Consider the following 17,611-nt stretch of genomic DNA (forward strand, 5'->3'; position numbering starts at 1 on the left):
AGCTTTTTGAGATTAAATAGAAGAAAATACAAAACATTAAACATGTTAACAACACAAAAGCCATATTAAACGCAGACTACTTTAGGCCCAGAAGTAGGATTCGTCACGTCATGACTTAACGACCGGATAGAGCTTTTTCTTATTAACTGCAGGCAGTGAAAAATGCCAGGCAATTAAACAAAAACTCTCTATAAATGAATATTGCCTATCCACACCAAACTGTCTCAGCTTCTACATGAAGTATAAATATTTTAAACTCTTTCAATCTGGATGTACAAAACACATTCCTACAGCAGGGAATCTGTAAAGCACTCTCAAGAGCACTTTCAACACGTGAAAACGTGGCACTCCTAGTCTATTCCTTTGTAATACTGAAATCTCTGACTTCAGGCTCATCAGAGCCATATATATATACGTACTCTACTCTGGAATTCACGCACATGACAGGAATTCAGGGTGATCCACATGCTGCTATGTTTTAGAAATAATGGCACTGTGATGCAAAATAAAAAATATGTGGCACTGAGCAAGAATGTGTGCAGTCAAGTTTGTGGTAAATGAGCCATAGTGAAGAGGGAAAATACATGGGTTTGTCAAAGCAGATCAAAGGTTAGGAGAAGACAATCCTGTGAAGCAAGGCTACGTGTCACACTACGGGTATATCCACCCTGTGGTATGCTTCTTTTTCTATCATATCAGCTGTTATCTCGGGATCAGAAAAATATTTATTGAGGTCACACAGCAAAGGATTCTAGACTTGTTTATCCATAGACTTCTGCACAATAAAATTATTTTTGCAACAAGAAGAGTCGCCCTCTGTTGGCCAATAAAAGAATGCAGGGTTAAGGTGCTTGTGCATTGGCTTGACTTTTTTTGATACTGTCTCTGCACATGACAAACTTTGCTTTGCTAGATTACATTGGTCTTTAAGAGAAGCATAATGAATCCGAGATCAAAAGGAAAACGTCCAAATCAGGAAACAGTGCAAAAACACATAATTTACATATTTCTCTGTAATATGGCCGAGCAATGAAATTCGATTTTCAGCTTTCAGTGATTGTGAAGACAAGTTAACAGGGATAAAGAAAACAATAGTTTCACTATGAAGCTCTTATTGTGCGTTGGGGTTTTTTTTGTTATTATTATTGGGTTTTTTTTCTCGTTTTTGCCCAAAGTCAATCACAGGTTAATTCACCCCAATCCAAGATGACCTAAAGAGAAAATTCAGGTAAAAAGACACTGAAACAAAACATTTTCGTCTTAATAAAGAAACACTAACAAATACTTTAACGAAAATTACAATTATGAACAAAACAATCAGGATTGTGGTTTTTGCTCTGCTATTAATCCCTCAAGACTTTTTGAGACTGAGATCCCCATCTTGGAGGATATAACATGTAGATATTGACCTTCACTTGAGTAAAAAAGAACCAAAAAATGTTTTTAAATCTACACACATGGTTGGAAAAGCAGCCAACATGCCATTAACCTTATTGTGAGCAATTTCATGTATGAAATATTTTCTTTCTATCGAACTTCATCCACCGAAAAAGAAATGCACAGTTTGGATTTAATAATAACTACAAAGGTGGTAATGAAGGTTATACTATCAGGTATGATAATGTCAACTCACTCACACAGCAGCTTGAAGCACCAGTAGGCCTTTGCTTGTACCAGCAAGTGGACGTTTTACCAGGTTTTCCCATTTAGGAGATTCTTTTCATGGCCTGTTAGTAAACTGTAAACAGAGTGGCATTTAAACAGCACTTTTCTAGTGTTACTGATGACTCAAAGAACTTTTTGCACTACAGCTGAGACACTTAATTAAAAAGCCCAGTATGTTCCCTGACAGAACAAGTCTATGAAGGTTAGTTTAGAGCTAAAAGATAACATTTCTTGTTTTCTCTCCTGTCTCATTATAACCTGTAAGTATTTGATGTGTGTTGGGTATTTAGATTATGAGTGCATATCACCTGATAAATATATATACCCTCAGATAGGTTTATCTTTACATGAGGGCCACATTTTTGCAGTGATGATAAATGAAGCAGAAATGTTTAGCTCTGTTCACATCAATACTTCTTTTGCTTTTTTGTATCACATTGACATTTGCTTTTCATGATAAAGGGCAAATATGTTACAATAAACCCTGTGATATTCTGGTGTGTGTCATGAGGTTATGTGCATTTCTTTGGGGTTTAAGCTCAGATAAAAGATCCAGGATTTTTACTGTTGATACTGTTTGTGAGTCCTAACAAAGTGTTGACTGAGCCGAGTTCCTGAGAGGATTTAATCCATACTGGTACGCAGAGAGACAAGGCTGCCCTCAAGGTGAGATATGAGTGTGTGTGTGTGCGTGTGTGTGTGTGCTCAACCATGGGTTTAATGCCTGTCCTCTGTGGCATTTTTCACACGGGGTCATGTGAGGGTCAGGACTGGAAAGAGACACAGATAGAAAGAGATTTCTGTTTTAGCTTTAAATATCCTCTGCAACACCGACAACAAACAAACGTAAGAGGGCACAAAAAACCAGACGTGCTGTGGGATGTTTCTTTGCAACAAAAGCTTTAAAGCTCTGTGCATTTCATTGACATATTTCAAAGTTTGGACTTTGAATAGACAAAAATTGAAATGTGTCACTCATGTTATAAACATGCAGGAAATTAGCGTCAGTCCTATTAGTCAGTGTATTAGCAACTAAAATATGTCATTTGAGTTTTCTTTGTGATTAAAATTTACATACTGTAAGCTATCTTTACTTCATAAATCAAGCTGTGGTTATTCACCCTGAAATTATTTATTATTAAATTTAATTTTATCAGATTAAATAATAACTGAAAATATATTTTACCTCTTTTTTTTTTTTTTAGAAAAGTATGCTTTCACTTATGAAACCATGTCCTGTTCTCCTGCTCCTCAAAACACTGCTATAATTGGTCCAAATCATATAATTAGTGTAATAAACCGCATATTGCTTCATAGTAGCACTAACCGCACTTGAACTAAATTGTTTTCACAGTACTAATGATAAAAAAAATTAAATGAACTGCATATTACACTATTAACAAAAACAAAGCCGAATGCAGAGGCGCAGTGTGAAAAACATTAGGGACCCTTACTGCATAAGTAGCATCCAGGGGCTGCTAATCAAATAACTTTAATTAACTGATCATCATCAGTGTGACCACTGCGATGAAAAAAGATGTTTTGGCAGTTTGCTGGTTTGGAGCATTAAGGTGTGTTTTGAAATGATGCTGAGGAAGACGGTAGAGGAAGAAGGACAGTACTCTGGAGTTCATTTTCAAATAATGTCAACTACCTACATAGAAAAGGAGGGATATGAGTGTCCCAACAAATTTCCCCCAGAGTCAGAAACTACAAAAGCCCAGAAGCTACACCTCAGACTCTACAGGCCTCAATTAAAATCTTATATTTTCATGTTCATGACAATAATAATTAGGAAAAAGATACATCCACTTCTATCTAAAACATACCAATGACAGCAGGGCTTAGGTTTTAAAAGTTGGATCTTAACAAACCAACTCCTGGAACTCCTGGAATGTCCTTTGAACAGTGGAGATGTGTGGCTATAATTCCCAACTCCACGTTTTGGGAAAAAAAACCCAAACAAACAGCATATCAACAGTCAGCACAGTACTTGAACGTGAACGTATTGGACATATCTTGAGTTGAGGTTGTCTTCAGCCACATGACCTGGGTAGCCTGCAGCCATTGACTCAACCATGAGCACGTCCAATTACAAAAGTATTCTAGAGTCAAACATGAGGTCAGTTAAAGCCCGAGCCATGGGAGTACAACGATCCCAAGGACAGCAGCTAATTACAACAGAATGACTGAAAAAGTGAAGAATGAAGGTGTTGCAATGTCCCAGTCAAACTCCAGACCTCAGCTCTGTGGTGCGAGAGCTGTGACACAACATCTGTCCACAAATGCATTTATTACTTCCAGGCTGGACAACTGCAATTCATTATTATATCAGGATGACCAAAAAACTCACTGAAAAGCCTTCAGCTAATCCAAAATGCTGCAGCAAGAGTCCTGACAGGGACTAGAAAGAGAGAGCATATTTCTCCTGTTTTGGCTTCCCTTCATTGGCTTCCTGTTAAATCCAGAATTGAATTCAAAATCCTGCTCATCACATACAAGGTCTTAAATAATCAGGCCCCATCTTATCTTAATGACCTGTAGTACCATATCACCCTATTAGAGCACTTCGCTCCCGCTCTGCAGGCCTACTTGTTGTTCCTAGAGTATTTAAAAGTAGAATGGGAGGGAGAGCCTTCAGTTTTCAGGCCCCTCTTCTGTGGAACCAGCTTCCAGTTTGGATTCAGGAGACAGACACTATCTCTACTTTTAAGATTAGGCTTCAAACTTTCCTTTTTGATAAAGCATATAGTTAGAGCTGGACCAGGTGACCCTGAATCCTCCCTTAGTCATGCTGCAATAGACGTAGGCTGCCGGGGATTCCCATGATGCATTGAGTTTTTCCTTTCCAGTCACCTTTCTCACTCACTATGTATTAATAGACCTCTCTGTATTGAATCATATCTGTTATTAACCTCTGTCTCTCTTCCACAGCATGTCTTTTATCCTGTCTTCCTTCTCTCACCCCAACCAATCACAGCAGATGGCCGCCCCTCCCTCAGCCTGGTTCTGCCGGAGGTTTCTTCCTGTTAAAAGGGAGTTTTTCCTTCCCACTGTCGCCAAAGTGCTTGCTCATTTTTCAATTTTTCTCTGTATCTATGAAGCGCCTTGAGGCGACTTTTGTTGTGATTTGGCGCTATATAAATAAAATTGAATTGAATTGAATTGAAATAAGAGTGGGCCAGAATTCTTTGACATCAAGGTGAGAGACTGAGAAAGACCTACAGAGAACAGTTACCTCAGGTTGTTGCTGTTAATGGTGCATCTGCATGCTACGGAGTCATGAGGTGCACTTACTTTTTCTCACACTGCTTTTCTTTTTTTTTTTTACCACTTCGCACACAGATTAAATTAATAATGACATGGCGTGATCAGTCATGTGTTGAGGTTGTTTTTAAATAATCTCACAACCTGGTGTGAAATAGATTTTTTTTTTTACTACATTCTGATATTTAACACCTCAGAATTTTTGTAGCTGCCTGGCATTGTGCGTGACAGCTCACTGGCACACTGTCATTACCGGGACACCTGAATAGTCAACATTAGGAACACCTGCGCTTTTCTTATTATTACAAGTCAAAACAGCTGTTATCAAACCCATTCACAAAGAGGACCTTAACTAAGTGGTAGGTAGTAATGAACTAATTAAGTAAATAGGGAGTCATTTCTCTGAATAACAGTGTTCAAGAGACCTTAACTTCCATATTCCTTTTTTCTCGTGCAGATAATGAGGGACTGCACTTAATTAACACCTGTTAGTCTTACAGAGCATGACAGGTGTGAGCTGCTGTTAAAAACTGCTTTTCACTGGGTAGGAAATGCCCAATAGGATTATATTCTATTAGATAATAAAAGTTAATATTTGTGTAATGTTTGTTAAACTAAATATTTTTCCCTCTGGAGCTTTCAGACTTGTCCTAAAACCAATTAAAGGACCTAAAGTAGATGCAGGTTTTTTAAATACTGGGACTGAGGTTTTATTACACTGTGATGTTGCACTGTTAAAATCTATGCAGGCACCGAAGCGGAGCTCACGATGGCCCTGTTGATTTTAATTAATGTGACACTTCTTTCAGCGTGAGAGGTATTTGGCAGCGAAGGGTGTTTCTGACTCTCGTGTGAGCGCATTCACACTTAAGAGCACTCGCAGACAACTCCTGGCAGCAAATCTCTCTCACACACGGACACAGAGACGTGCACACACACACAATCTCATGATTTAGGGTAATTGCAAATAACAAGTCTTTTGCTCCAGCCTCTATCAATTAAACATCAAATATTCTCCCCCAACAGTTTTGCTGCCAAACACATTCCTCATTCCTTTAATCCCAAAAGCTGAAACTGAGGAAGAGAAAAGACAGAGGAAGGGAGGAGGGGGTATCAAAGCATGTTAATCAAGCCCCACAGTGCAGTATGTGTTTATAGGGAGACAGTGCGTGAAAGAAAAATGGAGCTGGAGTAGATGTGCATGTAGTATATTTTCTTCTCCATCTCTTTCTTCCACGCTCTCCAGCTAAGGTTCCTCTCTCATCTCTGCGTCTGTCTCTCTCTCTCTTTCTCTCGCTCTCACATCACCGTCTGTAATGCACTCTGACAACACACAAATCACTGGAGTGGTTTCCCAGCAACAGGAGGGAGGGTTTGGGGTTTCTGGACCCTGATAGAGCCAAAAACGTCTTCCAGGAGAGGAAATTGATTCAGTGGAAGTCTTGGGGAAAAGAAAATCCTTCAGATCCAGTCAATAATCACTGGATCTGTCCGCAATAATAAAAAGGGGGGGGAAGGAGGAGGGTATGGGGCGGGTTGGTTGGGATTGATTATGCTTGTTTGGTGTTGCTTGGTACATGCACGGGCAGTAAAAGCAGGAGCTGGGAAACAGCCAACACAACAGCATGACAGTTTGATGAAAGACAGTGTTGTAGGCTTGTTGTCAGCACCCCCTCCTCTCGCTCTTTCTTCCCCCCTTTTTTCTGCTCTTCCTTCTTATAGCAGGAACCATGTTTTCTATCTTCAACCACTCCCTCCAAGGTCACATTCGTGTCTCTTTGCCTCCCCCATCAGACCACTCGTGGCAATGGCAGCATTTCTCACCTCTAAATAGCTCAAAGGGTAAGTGAAGTCAAACCGGTGTACAGGTACGTCCATGTACCACAGGAGATTTTAAACCAAACAGTCAAGCTGTAATTTAATTGCAGGCTTTCAGTTTTAATTGAAGGAGTTTAACAAAAGAAAAAAATGCATTTACAGTTGAGGAATTACATTAAAGTTTATACACAATGCCACACTTTGGGGGGCTCAAATTTAACTGGGTGTGATTCCATGTGTTCGATTCACATTTGACATCTCTTCACTGGAATTCTTAAAAAAGAATAATGCACCCAGGTCAGAAACACTTATACACCAGAAAAGACAATTAAAGTGGTTCAATTCAATTCAATTTTATTTATACAGCGCCAAATCTCCCAAAGGCGCTTTATATTGCAAGCTATACCCTACAATAATACATACAGAGAAAAACCCAACAGTCATATGACCCCCTATGAGCAAGCACTTTGGTGACAGTGGGAAGGAGAAACTCCCTTTTAACAGGAAGAAACCTCCAGCAGAACCAGGCTGAGGGAGGGGCGGGGCCATCTGCTGTGACCGGTTGGCGTGAGAGAACCATTATTATTATTATGTCTCCAGGCAAATGGAAATACAGAGGGCTTATAACAAGGTGTAGAGCACCTAGATGGTTACACTGAAGAACAAGAAGGCCAGATTAGACAAGAAAACCACAGAACCTTAAAGATCCTGCACCGTTCTAGAAAAAGAAAAAACAGTCCATTTCAATATCATTTAAAAAATACTACACTGTTACTGTAAATGCTATGATTAATTAAATATGTTAATCTCTTAAATGTTAAATGGACAACAATGATAAACAGTCAATAAATACAGGATTCAAAGTAAAGGACCACTGTAAATACACACACACACACACATCGTTCATAATGGGTTGATTTTTATTTTTCCATATTAAGAAAATATTAGACACTAATCAAACCGTGTTTTAGTTAACAAATAAATGTGAAGTTTTGCTGTATTAAATTTCATTTACTTTAATAAAACCAGTGTCTGGCATGAAGTTCAGTTTGTGTTTGTCTCCATCTAGTGTTTAGTTAGAATCATTACAAAACTGTTTGACTAAACCATGTCGTCTTTTACTATTAAAAAAGCTTTTTAAAGCAATTCTCGACCCAAAAAATCTGTCTGTAGTCTCAAAACATATTTAGTCTTATATGTTTGTATGTTCCCTATTTCCTCCAAGACAAGTGACCCAATCTAGATGAAACTTTAACTAAACAATGCCTAGGCCACTGTGAGTGCCAACATTTATAAGTTATATGCAAATATTTTATATAAATTCCTCAATTATGTATCATTGACAGTTCAGCTGAGCACCAAAGACAATGTCATAGTATAGGATGGAATGTCAGATCACAATGGTGTCTCACAGTGTATCCTAATAGCATTGTAACTATGTATGTGTGTTTATGTTTCTATATTTAAAAAATTGGGGTAGTTCAAGACTTTTGCACAATACTGCTATAACTGTTAGATTATTATTTACTTTTTTAATTAACAACAAACAGAATAATTGTGAAATGGTGAAAAAAAACATCTACAAGCATGTTTGTGACGCTGAGTAAACTGAATCTCCACTGAAATCAGAGCCTATTCTCACAGTAATTAAAACATGCAGCAGCCTAAAAGCTTTAAAAATAGTCAGAGAGAAAAAAACAGATCCAAGGTATTTTTCAGTTGTTGTTGTCTTTTATTTTCCAATTGTTTTTTGTAATAAATTTGGAATTTCCAATAGGAGAATCTGGAGGAAAGCCAGGAACACAGGATGAACCCCAGAGAGCGGCTGAGGGAGCAAAATACTCCTAAACCTTCCTCTGATGATCACCCACAGAACCACTATGGTGCTTAGAAGTCAGTACGATGTAGAGATATAGCACCATAGGCAAAGATCCTACAAAAAAAACCCTCCAACAATCAGAATGATCCCCTATGAACAAGCACGTGGCGACGGCGGGAAGGAAAAACTCCCTTTTAACAGGAAGAAACCTTCGGCAGAACCAGGTTCAGGGAGGGGCGGCCATCTGCCCCGACCGGTTGGAGGTGATGGAAAAGAGAACCATCTTTCCAAAAAGTTGGTACATTCATTCAGATCACAAAAGTATTCTGGACACTAGCTTAAACAAGCTGAGCTAATTTAGGATGGACACAGTCAGACATTAACAACTGGCCAGTGACAGACACATGGTGACTCTTGTCTTACCCAAATTAATATTTTTTAATCATTTTATTACTTTTAACATTACAGCTTATGTGTCCAATAATCATTATCTGTGCACTATTTTTAAATAGTTGCACATGTCCCAACTTTTGAAAAGATGATTGTTTGTAGGTCTTTTTAAAATTCCAGATCTCCTTTGTTAACTTAACTTTCTAAGAGGTATTTTAATAAGCCCTAAATTGCATTTATTTTTATCTTGAGAAATGAGCCTCAGATCAGTTTTCAAGATAAAAATTACAGAACAGGGTTTGTCCAGACGGGTGGGTTTGTCACTGTATAGTCAAGTCTGTGAATGTCACTGTCCAGGGCTCTGTTGAGCGTGTTGGAAAGACGAGAAAACCAGCCAGTACTCTTCTTGAGAGTACTGGCTGGTGATGTGTTTGAAGGCAGGGGTATTTTTTGTTCATTACTTTCTTCACTGGGGGACTCTGGTGTTGGAATCTCACGCACTGGAGAAAGTTTACCATCCTTGACAACTCTCCATATCATCCCAGAATTCTTTGACCTTACTAAAGATTTCTGGAGCTGTGACACTAAAACCTCTGAAACAGCAATCTCAAATGCTTCGTCACCAGATTCCATGGCAGCCTGCAACAAGTATTTGGATCCAAACTTCTTGCACAGCTTTTTATAGATGGGGATGTGCAGGTTTTCAACACTTGGTGGGGGAATGCAATCCAGTTCTTTTTCAGCCCTCATTGTTACACCACCCAGTAATTGAATCAGGTCCACGTTTAGTATGGATGTTCTGGTTTTTGATGCAATATGGTCGACTAACTTAGCAAGAAGCACAGTAAGAAAGGTCATGTTGACTGGACAGTCAGGAGACTTGAGACTTGGTGAAGAATTCTCCTGGTAGGCTAAAATCAATGCTGAAGGGACAAATGTTTCTGAATACTTAGGGAGCTCTGGAGTTGGAGGAGGACTCAGATTATCCGTGCACAATGAATTCTCTAAGGAACAGTCACTTATTTGTGGGATTTCTGCATCTTCCTCCTCCTCCACATCTAGACAGCAAGTCTGCTTACAGTTAGAGTCTGAGCATGTCGTGCTGTCAGATGCCTTGTCTGTGATTTTTCTGCTGATATTCAAGATGCATTCAAAAATCTCAGTCACATTATACACCATTTGTATAATGCTCATACCTGTCACTGAGTCATGAGTTTTTGGGGTAGGAGCTGGCCCTGTGATACGAGCCAGCGACGTGTTGACGTTTTTAGTAATTTCTGCTGAAAACAGCTTTACTAATATATCCGAGTTGTGGGACTTACCTTGTGCCATGGACAGGGCTTCACCAAAACAGTGATGAAGGGTGTTTCTGAAGCTGGCTTGAATATTATTTTCTGTTACTCTGCAGCAGCTGCACCCATCCTGCAAACTTACCTTATCTCCACATGCATGATTGTGCCCCTTGGCAAGAACCTGAGGTTCTACAACCTCCAGGACCAAGGCGCTAATTTCTTCTATAATCGCATGGCACATGTTGGACAACAGAATGACAACTTTTGATCCAGGGTCACCATCGGCTAAGGATGCCCACTGACTAAAAGATTTAAAAGAAAAAAAAAAAACCAATAAATACTTGAGTAAAACAAACATTTAATCAGAGTATATGTGTGTATGTAGTGGTCATTTTTGCTGCTTGTAAGTTTGATGGCTTTAAATTTGTGACTTACTCCTCTGAAACATCTTTCACATAGGGGGTGATGATTTTTTCAAGATTTTCCAGCATCAGAAGAGGCAATTTCAAATGCCTGCAATCCAATTCTCCCATTTCCTCCAACATCTAGAAAGAAAAGGCAGTCAGATTTTTAGAAATCTTTGAAATTAAATTTTAAATGCTTTGCACTAGGGCTGCCACAAACGATTATTTTGATAGTCAACTAGTCACCGATTATTTTTGCGATTAGTCGACTAATCAGATCATCATCCATTGGATGTAAAACGTACAGCTTATTGCACCAGCACGCATCTGCTCTTATATAACTATCATTAGCTTGCAGCTTTAATTGTTTAAGGTATGTGCTAACTAAAAATAAAGACAAGATGATAGTTTATTAAATTTTAATGAAATTTGCAGATGTTTCGGTGAAGTTTAATAAACTCCTTGCTATCTAAAATATAACAGGACACCGGAGTATATTCTCCAGTATCTCACACTTCTGATAATCAGTTGTCTGCTTGATGTTTATTCAGCTGTGTAAAAACTATAACTTTAATCTCAGCCAAACAGATTTACTCAGGAACAAATAAAATATTTTTAAAAAAAGCCAAACAATAATATTTTGAAGTTATCTAAGTGACTTATATATAGGGATGGGTATTGATAAGATTTTCACGATTCCGATTCCATTTTCGATTCTGTTTAACGATTCGATTCTTTATCGATTCTCTTATCGATTCTTTTTAAAAAAGGAGAACACTAAGGTCAAATAGCTTAGAACTTTGTTTTATATCTTCTCTTTGAACGAGATAGAAATTTAGGAGTAACATGGAGTAACCAACAGTGACATCTTAAGAGATCCACAGCCTACGGCTTTTCAATGGGGTGTCACAGGGTCCCCAGGAAAAAAATTGTAAATGTAAAATAATAAAATAAATATTCTTCTGTAGCAATAAAACAAGAATATCCAGTAATGTCCCTGCCTACAATTAAACACATTCACTTACCTAAAATCGGGGCATCTGCTGTGGCAAATGGGTGCAAGCCTTTGACCACAAACTTAGTCACTGCTCGGTGACATTCGTCTATCCTGGCCTGAAAGGAGACGCTACCGGTAGACTGCAGCGACAACTGCCAGCATCTGAGCCAGACTCTGTCTGTCTCTCTCATCATGGTCACCTAAATGCACAGTAATAGCAGGTTTTGTAATAAGGCAGATCGCGCTAACATAATATGCACTGTTAGTTGATTATTTACCTGCCGCATTAACGGGAGAGGACGTGCAAACGTTACCGCTGCTGCTGGGTTGAGATTCACGAGTCCGGAGCGGAATTAAAAACACGACATTCATTTAAGGTCATCGCGTGTTTTGTGAGCAAATGCTTTTGCATATTCGTAGTGTTTCCTCCCTTAAATAACATATCTACTTTGCAAGTATTGCAAGTTGCCCTGTTGTCATCCGTTCTCGTAAAGTATAACCAAACTTTTGAGCGTTTGAGCCGCTTAGGCGCCGTGTTTCCTGCCAGGTAAATGACGCTCCGCAACGTGGTGACGTCATTCGGGGCGACTGGAATCGATAAGGGAATCGTTTGCAAAAATGGCAAACGATTCCAAGGAATTGAAACAGTGGGAACCGGTTCTCAACAAGAACCGGTTTTCGATACCCATCCCTACTTATATATGTTTAACCTGAAGTAGCGAAAGACGGCGGTGGGTTTGAAAACGGTGTTCTCACGGCTCTGGTGAGCCTTGCCCCCGGCTAACTATCGCGCTAGTGGGTAACAGACGTCTCCGAAAACGTCGGAGCGCTTTTGAAAATATGTGGCGTCTTGATAAACTGAGCAGATATTTGAGGTTTACACAGCTACATTCTCGCCTGAAAATATGTTAAACTTTTTTTTTGTGACCCAGAAAGAATAATAAGAGTAATATTAAAACTAACTAGCTGCCGCTATTGTTGACAGCTGCGCTATGAATTATGGGACACAGCTTCTTCTTCTTCGGGGTTTAACGGCAGCTGGCATCCTTGTACATGCAGTGCTGCCATCTTCTGTTTCAGTCCGTTATTACACTCTTAAATCCTACTACCTGCATCTTTTGTAATCTTACAAAGCTTCAAACGACGTGCCAACTATTAAATCAGTCGTCAAAGGAGCTTGCAAAGAAAAGCGTCTGGACTTCTTTAAGTTACTTGAAGACGTTTCACCTCTCATCCGAGAAGCTTCTTCAGTTAAATCAGTCGTTGACGATTTTGATAGTCGATGTAATCGTGACTAGTCGACTAATCGTGGCAGCCCTACTTTGCACTACAGTTTACTAATGAAATCCAACAACTGATAACACAAAAATGTATGTGTGACATGTCACACTAACAATATACACTCTATTAACAATTTGACATCACATATTATTTGATAGAGCAATGTACTGAAGTTTATTTTATCAGGAATAAAAGTGATTTATCCAAAAATGCTAAACTTTGTTTCTTTCCTTCTTTTTTTCTACCTTATCCGTTTGGAGCGATGAAACGATTTCCACAGATTTCCTTCTGTTCACTTCACTAAATTCTGTCATGTCTTTACGGTTTAGCACAATTGCAAACTGCACGTTTTTCAAATTATTTCCGAGTATTTGATTGTCCGCTGAAGCTTCTTCACGCCGAAAGTCTGTCTACAGTTTAAATTCTCGGGTTCTCGATACGTCACACAGCTGACGTGCACGTGCTACGCACACTCATCGAATGTGCGCATGTGCGGCAGGTTCAGTTTTCTGTTATGTTGGCGGAGGGATATTAAAACAATACAGAGGTTGTTTCATTTAAACCGACCGCAGTCATTTGATATGAGAAGCAGAGGTTTCCTTAACTTCGAGCCAAAAACACACAACCATTTAGTCCACATCTACTGTAGGGATGGGTGTCATTCTATACCTATCATTTAACTTTTTATTGACAATATAGTATGTTCAAGTGAAAATTTTAATGACTTCATGCATTTCTGTACAAATAAAAATGTATAATTATTACATAAAAATATTCACAGGATTCCAGCGGGCCTTTCATTAAATACAGCAACTTTAATAACTGTTGATATTTATTTATATTTTTTTTCTCTTCTGTCAAGCTTTCCAAACTAACTTAAATAGCGTCTTCCTCTAAATCATCAGCATGGCCAATTCCTACAAGACTGGTGATTCACCAGTGGTGAATTTGATCAGTTGATCCCTGTTACAGGCTACACACCACTACCTTTCTTTTACTTTGAAGGTCAGTTAGTTGTTTCAGCTAACTGCAGACCAAATTATTGTATTTTTTAAAATTCTTGAAAGAGTAGATAGTAGTAAAATAATTAACTAATCTGTCATGGTTGGAAGTCTGGTGACTCCATGTTTGTGTTTTTTGATTAGTAATATTCTTCTATTTAGTTAGGTTCTGGTTTTCATTAATGATTTTTTTTTTAGATCTTAGCTTTATGCCTTTAAGCCTACACTGTAAAATGTAATATTGTGTTTAATTAAAAATATTAAATAGGCTGAACTCAGTTTTTATCAATTTGTTATCAGAACTCGATTTAAATAAGTTACCAGTACTTTTTATGCAAAAAATGATAAACTCAATTTATTTGAGTTGTCTTAACTTAGAAAAACTAAGTAAGATGGAAGTTTTGTTTCTCAGTGCAGAAGGATGAAAGATGTGTTTTGAAAATGCCCCGTCACTACTGTCCTCCTCCCTCTTGGATCAGTCCGCATGTTCATGGTGCCAGCATTTGTTATGGAATATGGTGAGCAAACCTGGAAAAGCGTCAGTTCAAGATATTATTGTTTTCATTGCTGTGAATCTTTATCTGATACACTGACTTGGTGAGTAAATGTTTACTCTTATTCAAACTGATTTTGTGGCTTCTCTTAGTTTAGCACCAGGTTTATAATCTTGCTAGCTAGTTAGTGTTAGCCTAGCGTTGCTGCTGCGGCTGGGCTCATGTTACTTAAAAATTAACACCACAGCCTTAAAAACCTTACATAAAAATATGTCTGTTGAATTTTCTGTTGATTGTTTGAAATAAAAAAGTGAAATAAGAGCCCAGACAAAATTCTTCGGGAGGTGCAGCCATTAGGGGTGGGGTGTGGGGGGATTTTCAATCCATAGCCATAACTAGCTAACTAATTATATATATCATGTTTAACCTGAGTAACAAAAGAGTGCAGGGGGATTGAAAAGAATATGCCAGGAGTTAGCTGTGCTCGCGGACTCTTATCAAGCCTTGACCTCCCGGTCAGCTATTGCGCTGGTGGATAACAGAGCTCTCCGAAAACCTGGAAGCACTTTTGCAAATATGTGATATTTTGATAAATTAAGTAGATATTTGAGCATTACACAGCTACATTCTCGCCTGAAAATATCTTAAAAGGTTATTTTGTGACCCAGAAAGGGTAGTCTGGGGAAAAGGGGGATCACATTTGTTGGCTGGTTGTCTGAGCCTGTGTATGCGCGGCTAAAAAACTTATTACTTTTTCTGGGTCACAAAATAAACTTTTAAGATATTTTCAGGCGACAATGTAGCTGTGTAAAGTTCAAATATCTGCTCAATTTATCAAGACATCACATATTTGCAAAAATGCTCCGACGTTTTCGGAGACATCCATTTTTTTTCATGCTTTGTGGCAGCTTTTGGACATCTGTGGCATCTATTAATGTCAAATCTAGACTTTATTTAACAACATAAGCAAACTCTATGTTACAATAATTGCACAGCCATTAAGGATCAAATCAGTTTCTGAAAAATGTTCTGCTTTTTCTCCCTCTGCTTGCTTCTTACTGTCTTTGAGGCTCGGGATCAGCACTCCTGTTGTTGGACAGAAAGACATCGACTCAGTGGTGAGTATTTTGGTTTTCCAATATATTAGCAACTGTCAGTGAAATTTATATTAATCAGGCTGAACTTTAATCATACTTTAGATCAGCCTGTTTTACTTATTGTTTGATTTGTGCTTTGGTTTGGGGAAGTTGTTTCTTTACTGATCTTTTCCTGTCTTCTGTTATTAGACTTGAGATATGACAGCACTATGCTGTTGCTGTTGACTCCAGTTAATTCTACAAGACATGCTGTGTAAGTAAACAAACAACAACAGTTTGTCTGCATTTCTTGAAAGATCACATCCCCCAAACTCAGTTTAGAGGGTCTACACTGTATATAGTGAAGTCTGCAAATTTTCTAACAGCAAAATTTGTTTTGTGCCCAAATCATTTTGCACATCATTAGAATGAAAGTTATTGGCCATGTTTGCATAGCCCTTTTTAAAATGATGCTTTCATGACATTATTGTGTGTTGAGTGGTGGTCACGGCTATCCAGACTGACAGTGGGACATTGAATGTCACCTCTCCGGTGGGGAGGGAGCCTGAGATTGTGTAAATTGGAGTCTGTTTTATACCAAATGCAGAAAAAAATGTTTTAAGAAAGCAATTAAGTTCATGTTCCAAAAAATGATTGTTTGCTTGCAGGACAACAGGAGAGATGAGTCCTCCGTCACAGATGGTGTGGTCAGTGAAGATGGTCGCCTGCAGGTTCAAGCTCATTGCATCTCCAACCCACATCCACTGCCAATGTACTTAAGGGAAGTTAAAGACTTTCTTCTGCACTTACATTTGGATCACCTCGATCCATGACAGTCATTCGGGCAGTAATGCCTGGACTGGAAACAAGCCATCCTTAAAATATTATAACATTCCAGCTCATGTGTTGGAATGAAAAACAAATGTGTTGTTTAAATTAGAGACTGCACTTGTGACAGAACAACAAATATTTTATTTTGATTATATAAGTAATGTAAGTACAAAACAAACTTGTGGTAGGCCTAAACTTATTTTCAGAATAATTACATCTGAAACTTTGTTTCATTGCAAGATTATAACAGTGATGGCAATATAATTGTTTGTTGTTCAGCAGAACAGTGTCCAGTATGTTGGCTGTTATACTTTGTTGTGTTTGAAAATAAAAGTTGGGCTGATTTTAACATCATTACAAAAAGTGTTGTTAATTATTTTTAATCACATTCAGATTACCACAAATAGTTTTTTCATTTAGTTGAACTTGAAATGTTTGTCAGTAGGTAAACAATTAGTATTGTACAGTCAGAAATATCAAGTTATTCTTAATACTGCAGACTTGCAATGATGGCTGTTGTCCTAACAGTCATCTTAAGTAAGCTTTACTTAGTTTTATTGAGGCAACGAGTTTCCTTAATTTTTTTGAGTTCTGGGAACTAACAAGGCCGTACAGTGTACTCAAAATGAGTAAGTTGCCCTAACTTGGTCATCTTACGTAAACTTGATCCAATTTTCTTGAGTTCTGGGAACAAATGAGCTTGTACAAAGTACTCAAAATAAATAAGTTATCCTAATTTAGTCATTTTTAGCTAAGCTTTACTCAATTTTTTTGAGGCAATGAGTTTCCTCAATTTTTTTGAGTTCTGGGAACTAATTAGATTTTACAGTGTAGGCTGGGTCATTGTATTTCATTATTATTATTATTGTTATTATTAGGGGTTTTTTTAAGTTTACTAAAAGCTTCTAAATACTGTGCCAAACTGCAGCACAGAGCACCAAGTAGTTGGAGAGCTTTAAGGCCGGAGTAGTTCATGGACAGGGGTTATTAAAAGGTAAAAATGGACTGGTTCTTATATAGCGCTTTTCTACTCTCCCAGTGTACTCAAAAGCGCTCTATACAGCATGCCACATTCACCCAATCACGCCCATTCTCACAAGCACTTTCTCTATACATAGTGCTTTCTAAGTACATTCACACTCCAATGGATGCATCAGAGAGCAACTTGGGGTTAGTATCTTGCCCAAGGATACTTGACTTTTTTCCCCCTTCTTCTTCTTCTTCTTCTTTCTATTGCTATTGCTGGCTCTTGCACAAGCTCCACCCAGTGGCGGTG

General features: G+C 38.3%; 1 protein-coding gene and 1 long non-coding RNA gene across 3 annotated transcripts in view; one reads left to right on the plus strand and one right to left on the minus strand.

The window, feature by feature from the left end:
• Nucleotides 1–17,611, minus strand: part of LOC146516214 (uncharacterized) — a 24,043-nt gene continuing 6,432 nt past the window's right edge. The window contains exons 1-3 of one of the 2 annotated variants that reach the window (XM_085163228.1): nt 13,179–13,676; nt 10,687–10,796; nt 1–10,553 (exon numbers count right to left, since the gene is read on the minus strand). In XM_085163228.1, coding sequence (XP_085019354.1) covers nt 9,245–10,553; nt 10,687–10,796; nt 13,179–13,247 — 1,488 coding nt within the window. In that variant the 5' untranslated portion in view covers nt 13,248–13,676 and the 3' untranslated portion in view covers nt 1–9,244. Of the gene's footprint in view, nt 10,554–10,686; nt 10,797–13,178; nt 13,677–17,611 lie in introns of those variants that run through there. The other variant, XM_085163229.1, reaches the window with a different exon arrangement.
• LOC146516215 (uncharacterized) lies at nt 14,819–17,164 on the plus strand. The gene is made up of 3 exons (XR_014874612.1): nt 14,819–15,546; nt 15,715–15,778; nt 16,173–17,164. It is a non-coding gene; the product is annotated as an uncharacterized LOC146516215 (long non-coding RNA).

Source organism: Neolamprologus multifasciatus, chromosome 6, assembly GCF_963576455.1.
Source record: "Neolamprologus multifasciatus chromosome 6, fNeoMul1.2, whole genome shotgun sequence".
Taxonomy (NCBI): Eukaryota; Metazoa; Chordata; class Actinopteri; order Cichliformes; family Cichlidae; genus Neolamprologus; species Neolamprologus multifasciatus.